This window comes from Prinia subflava, chromosome 21 (genome assembly GCF_021018805.1).
Source record: "Prinia subflava isolate CZ2003 ecotype Zambia chromosome 21, Cam_Psub_1.2, whole genome shotgun sequence".
Lineage (NCBI taxonomy): Eukaryota > Metazoa > Chordata > Aves > Passeriformes > Cisticolidae > Prinia > Prinia subflava.
The window spans coordinates 191,404-197,500 of NC_086267.1; the positions used below are offsets into that span (position 1 = coordinate 191,404).

The window sequence follows — 6,097 nt, forward strand, 5'->3', positions numbered from 1 at the left end:
ACCTGGAGCAGCCAGCTGGGAGAGCATGGAGAGAAGTCCTTCAGTCCATGGAAACAAAGCTCCTCCTGGGATGTGGCTCTGACCAGGGTGGTGAACACAGCATTCCTTCTTCCCACAGTGCCAGAGCTCAGGAAAATGAGGGCAGGTGCTAGGGAGCAGTTCCTCAGTGCAATCTCAGGGATCTCCCAGCTCCAACGGCTCAAACACTGCTCCACTGCCCATCTCCCAAGCAGGGTGCTCAGGGTCATCCAACAATGAACATTCCCAACATCAGACCAGTGCACGAAGGCAAGGAGGCATCGGGATATTTCAGGAGGCCTTCAGCAGCACCCCACAGGTTCTGGGTGGGAGCTGCAGCCTCCAGCAACAGGAATTCAATCCCAGGATTCAATACTATGTAATGCAACACCTTGAACGAATTCCTGGCTTTTTTCCTCTTCCCATACTGATAGGGCCTGGGGAGTTTTTCCACAGGGTCTTCTATCCCAGGAGGAGTTTTCTCAATGCTTGAGGCAACATTCCAGAAGCACTCACTGGGATGGGATTAAACTCTGGCAGCTGGATCCTGCTCCGGTGGGTTGAATTCTTTGGGGTGGTGACACTCAGGGACAGCTTTGCTCCCACCAGAGCCCAGGCTGTCCCTCCACACCTCATCCCAGCACAAGAGCTGTGCCCAGGGAATATTGCAAGCCCCACATGGGAATTCTGAGCTAATTTTCCAAGTGTTTAACACTTCAAACAGCCACCAAATCTAGCAAAAGTCAAGTTTTCCATGAACCACGGATACCTACCAGCAGCTAGAGGGTCCTGGCAGCACACGAGGGGAGGAGCCAACACCTCCTGCACTCTGTCCCCCTTACAGCACTTCCCAGCCAACCGTCTCTCCTCCTGGGACACTGAGCCAGGATGCAAAACTCAGAAATAGAGCTCTCAGTCAGAGCAGTCACTTGGGATGACTCAAACCTTAATTAACTCCCAGACCTTCACTAAGAGGCGAGGTTAAAAGTTCCACCGGCCACACCCAGCGAGCATCCTGCAGGCACTGCTGGGATTTTTCCCAACAAAAACGCCAAGCAAGGAGGGAACAAATTCTCCCGGGAAGGTTGGAGCTAAATAATTCCCTCTCAAATCCCATTACAGCCCTAAGCTGCCTAGCAGGATGTACTATTTTAGCCAGGCTGGCAGCCGAGGCTGGTTTGTTTTCAGACACGGGGCACGGGAAAGGGGTGGTGGAATTTTGCGACAGAAGGGTTGGAATTTCTCTGCAGAGGGCTCTGGGAGCACTCACCTTCTGCGGGGCGTTGATGACGCCGGTATTGTATCCGAACTGGAGGGAGCCCAGCACCGCTCCTCCCACAGCCAGCATCAGGCGAGCCGTCATCTGCTGGAACAACAGGGGAAAGGGGTTAAATCTGGGATCCCGCAGCCTTGTCCCCCCAACCTGAGTGATACCAGGGTGCTGCACAGGATGCTGGGAATGTAGCAGGTACAAATATTCAGAATAAAAGAGAAAACTCACTTTTTTGGTGCTAAGGGGGAAAAATAATTACAAAAAAGTCATTTTGGGGGTTAAAAAAACCTATGATTTGGGGAATTCCAGGAATTTCAGCCCTGGATTGGACCAGAGATGTTATTGGGGCTCCAAAGGTCCCCTCAACAGTGACCAAGAGGCTCCGGGCAGCGCTGGCCATTCCCGGGGTGCGGCAGAGCCTCTGTGCACTCCCAGCCAAGGATGCTCCGGGAAGCCGCCGCTAACGCCCGTTCTCCATCAGAGTCTAATTAGGAGTCGCTGAGCAAAATCCTGGTCAGTTGGCAAAGCCTTCCCAGGCCTCCTCTTCCTCCCGCCTGGGCCTGAGCAACAATCAGAGCCTTGTTCAGGAGCGGGGTCAGGGCAGGCCAGCGCTTGGGCCACCTTCGTTAGCGGCCCAATTATCCCAGTCAGGAGATTTTCCCGGCACTAGAACCAGGATCCGACATTCCCACTTAATCAGCTTTGGGATGAGCCACGTGAAATTTATAAATCCCTTAATTTGAGGTGGCGGGGCGGGGTGGGGGGGGAGGTCCTCCCTAAGTACCAACATATCACCCCAAGGATGGTCCCAGGGTGTCATGGATTAATATTCCCAAGGGATCAATGCCTCAGATCCCATCTAAATGAGGAGGAGTGACTTCAGTTCCCTCCCCAAAAAGGATATTTTTTATATTTAAGAACCATTCTCCTCTTTCTTTTAATAAATAATGGAATTAATGCTGCTCCCTGACCTTGCCACTCTGGCCACCGCCTCCCTCTGCGTGAAAGTTCCCAGGAAAAAAGCAGAGGGAATGAAGCCAGGCCCGTTAATGAAGCTCATTAATTAGGCTTGGCCCCAACACAACTAATCAGGGAGGTTTTGGCACTTGGACTTGGTTGGTGCTTCGAAGTAAATCCACCCCAAGGAGAAAACACCTCCTCCATGTTTGGGAGGTCACAAACGGGCTGGGAAGTTGATGGTATCCCAAAAGAAAAATACAGCAAAAGCCCCCTAAATCCCACAATTCTAACTGTGACCTTATCCATCCCCCAAAAACCAAGGATGTGAATGCTGAAAGCACCTGTTGCTTGGGGAAACATTATTTTAAAATGGGGGATTTGAGTGGGTTTGGGGGGAATTGGGAGGTTTGGGGGACGGTTTCCTTTGCATTTGGGGGATCATCCTGTTTTGTTTGGGTCCCAGTTTTGCCTTTTCCTGGTTAAAGGGCACCCCAGGAGCTGCCAGGCGCTCCCCTAGGTAGGGCGAGCACAGGTGAGTCATGGCTCCAGGGATGGGGATGCGGCAGCCGGATGACCTTTGCTCCAGGAAGGTGAGAGGTAGCAACACCTTGATGCACCCACACCAGCCACTACCAAAAAAAAGAATTTAAATTCATTGTTCCATCTTAACATTTGGAAAAAGGGAACTTTTCATGGCTACAAAAAAAACCCCTATTAAATTCCAGAAAAAAAAAAACAAACATGTATTTTGATCAAATTCCAGCAGTTTGAAGATACGAAAGAGTAAAACTGGCAGGAAAATTGCTTTTTGGAGGCTCGTCCCGAGTAAGGTCAGGGTGAGTCAGCTCCTCCCGCTCCCTTCCCAGTTCCAAATGCGCTCCGGTCCGGGAGCCTTTCGGATTGAACTTCACCATTAAAGGCAAAGGGGGGAAAGGGGGGGAATAATTAAATAAAGGGAAAAGTCGATTTTTAAGGGCAGCTTTGCCCTGGAAGCTCCTGCCAAACCCCACGTGGGGCTCTGGGGAGATTTTTTTTAACTCCTTGAAGCAAAAAGCATCTTTATCAGGAATTCTGGGACAAATTCCATCTTATTTCCATAAAATAAACTTATTTAAGCCCTGCTAGACCCCAAACTCCTGATTTTATCCCTAATAATTCCTCTACGTTGTAGGAAATAAAGATTTTTAGTAAGTTTATAGTATTTGTTTTCTTTTGAGCTGCTTCCTGCTTCCTCCCCAGCTCCAACACGGAAGCCAGGACGCTCCGAAGAGGATCCAGAGGGGTGACGGGCGTCCCCCAAACCTGCTGCCTACAGCTTTACAACTCTTATTTTTAACCCTTTTTTTTTTTTTTAATTGTCCAGCCTGGAAGGACTTCGGGATACAGCCCACCGCATGGATCAAGGAAATTAATAATCCCTTTAAGAGCAAAATAATAATATTAAAATATGAATATACAGATATTAAAAGAGTGGCCCAGCAGGGAATTCCAACTTTTTTCACTCCAGCATGGAGGATTTTGGGATGCTGCTGCCTCATGAAAAAAAGGGAATTCATAATTCCTTCTAAATAATACTAAAAAAAGTGTCCCAGAAGGGAATTTCAACTTTTTTTACTCCAGTGCAGGAGGATTTGGGCAATTTTGGGATGCTATTTCATGGATCAAGTGAATTAATAATTTCTCTAAAAGCAAATTAGCAATAACATGAAAAAAACTAAAGGTCGAGGACATCCCAATTTTTTTACTCCAGCGTGGAGGGTTTTGGGATGCTGTCTGTCTCGCAAAGCAAGAAAAATTAGTAATTCCTTAAAAAAACCCAAATAATAGTTTAAAAAGAGAGTCCCAGGAGGGGATTTTGGAGGAAAATTCACATGACAAAGACACCATTGAAATGATCCATGAGGATTTAAGGAGCAGCCCAGAGTGGTCCTATCCGGGGATGGAAGAGGGGACATGGGCAGCTGGTGCAGCCCCTTGAACATTCATTTGCACATTCCCGGGAGCGAGGGCACATGGATAACATGGCTGCAACTACCTGCCAACTCGGGAAAAGCTCACACCCCCACCGAAAACCAGGAAAAACCCACTCCAAACCCAAAGGAGGGGATTTAAAGCCAGAGAATTTAGAGGTCACACCAGCACTGTGGGCACTGGGTGGGATTTGGGCTGAGGGAAAGAACCAGGGGAGTGAGAAGAAGCATTGGAGTGGCAGAATTTGATTTTTTATTTATTCTTGTTCCCTACTTAAAGGTCATCCAGGGACGGCGACACAATCCCGGCGAGTTTTGTAACTGCGGCCAGCATGGGAGAGGTTTTCGCATGGAATGAGCTGGAAAAAACACACGGAATGTGCAATGCCCCCCTCCCTGCTCACACATTCTGGGTTAATAATATTCATTATTAAATATAAAGGGGGTTGATGAGGGGAGTTTGTCCCCGACCTCCCAACAGCCAGCTGCTTCCATGAAAAATCCCCTTTTTTCCATGCAAAACACACTCTGGATGGAAGTGTCACCCATCAGCTCGGCAAATCATGGCTGCGATTAATTACCTTCACAAAAATTAATCATTTCTAACCCAAATCCATCCCAGGCGGGAGGCTATGGAGCTGGAGAAGCAGCAGGAACGCGACTCCGGCTCCGTTCGGGAAGCTGGGAGTTAAGCGCGTCGGATTTCTTGGGTATGAGACCAAATTTGCGTTTAATTCCTGCCCCCATCAGCGCGCTGCCGGCCGGCACGTTCCCGGCTCCCACCCCCAATCCCACCCCTCACTCTGGAAAACAGCGCTGCGGCCGAGCCTGCTCGGAACGAAACCAGCAAAAAACAGGAGATACACACGGATAGACAGATACAGATCCCTAAATGTAAGAAAATAGTGTCTTTCGTGCTCCAGAGGGGGAGGAGGAGAGGGAAGTAGGAGTTGTTTCCCAGGGGGGGAAATACCAATCCGGATCGTTCCCGTCGCATCTTTAATTAGGATAAAATCACGATTTGGGGGATTATTTACACTTCGTGCCGCCACGCAGTCAATTTCCTAACACATCTCTCCCCTCTCCTCCTCGAAAAAAAGCCAGTTGGATTTATCCCAGCCTTTCTCAGGTGGGAATCTTTGGTGGTTGGGATGAAGCAAATAGGGGTCGATGTCAGTGACCTACTGGAATTAACCACCAGGATCGTTCTGGGCTTTTACAACCCCACCCTTCCAAATTAATTACAAATTAAATAACCCTATAAATTAATTTACTTGGGATGGGGAGGGTGTTGGGGGATCCTGGCCGCTGCCGAGAGGCCGGGAGAGCTGAGAGCATTTAATAACTCACAGTTTGGGATAAATTAATAGGAATTGGGTCAGGAGCTCCAGGCGGTATGTGCCCGGCCGAGCCCCGGCACTGCGGGGATCCGAGGGGTCCCGGCGGGCTCACCCCAACCTCGCATCCCCCAAAAGCCACCCCGGCCCTTGCTGGGCTCCAGGGCCACCTCTCCTCCCCACTCCCGAAACGGGGTCAAAAGGGACGGTATCGGGTCGGTCCAGCGCGGTTCCGCATTTCGGGGAAATGGGGAGCCCAGAAGCGGTTGCGCGCCGCGGAGCCGGCAGCGGCCGCTCTGTGGGGAGCGTTCCACTCGGGCTCAGGGTACAAAATGAAGCAAAGAGGTGTTGGCGCCTGGCGGCAGCAGCCGCGCGTCTGCGGAGGTGGCGGGGCCGCGCGCAGGGGCGGCCCGGGGTTGTGTAAGGCAGGCCCGAGGGGCGCAGGCTCACCTTGCTGCCGGTGTCCATGGCGGGGCCGGCGCGGCGGGGCCGGGCGGGCGGGCGGCGGGGCCGGGGCGCTGCGCGGGGCGCGGGGCGCG

General features: G+C 50.9%; 1 protein-coding gene and 1 long non-coding RNA gene across 5 annotated transcripts in view; one reads left to right on the forward strand and one right to left on the reverse strand.

Annotated features, from left to right (window-relative positions):
* SLC2A1 (solute carrier family 2 member 1) overlaps positions 1-6,097 on the reverse strand; it is a 12,902-nt gene that overhangs the window by 6,778 nt on the left and 27 nt on the right. For 2 of the 4 annotated variants that reach the window (XM_063417171.1, XM_063417173.1), the window contains exons 1-2: positions 6,009-6,097; positions 1,289-1,381 (exon numbers count right to left, since the gene is read on the reverse strand). The exon at positions 6,009-6,097 is cut by the window's right edge and continues 27 nt beyond it. In XM_063417171.1, coding sequence (XP_063273241.1) covers positions 1,289-1,381; positions 6,009-6,026 — 111 coding nt within the window. In that variant the 5' untranslated portion in view covers positions 6,027-6,097. Of the gene's footprint in view, positions 1-1,288; positions 1,385-6,008 lie in introns of all 4 variants that reach the window. The other 2 variants (XM_063417175.1, XM_063417172.1) reach the window with 1 other exon arrangement.
* LOC134560809 (uncharacterized) overlaps positions 5,027-6,097 on the forward strand; it is a 10,320-nt gene continuing 9,249 nt past the window's right edge. Inside the window, exon 1 of the long non-coding RNA XR_010082805.1 lies at positions 5,027-5,115. This is a non-coding gene — a long non-coding RNA (uncharacterized LOC134560809). The remainder of the gene's footprint in view (positions 5,116-6,097) is intronic.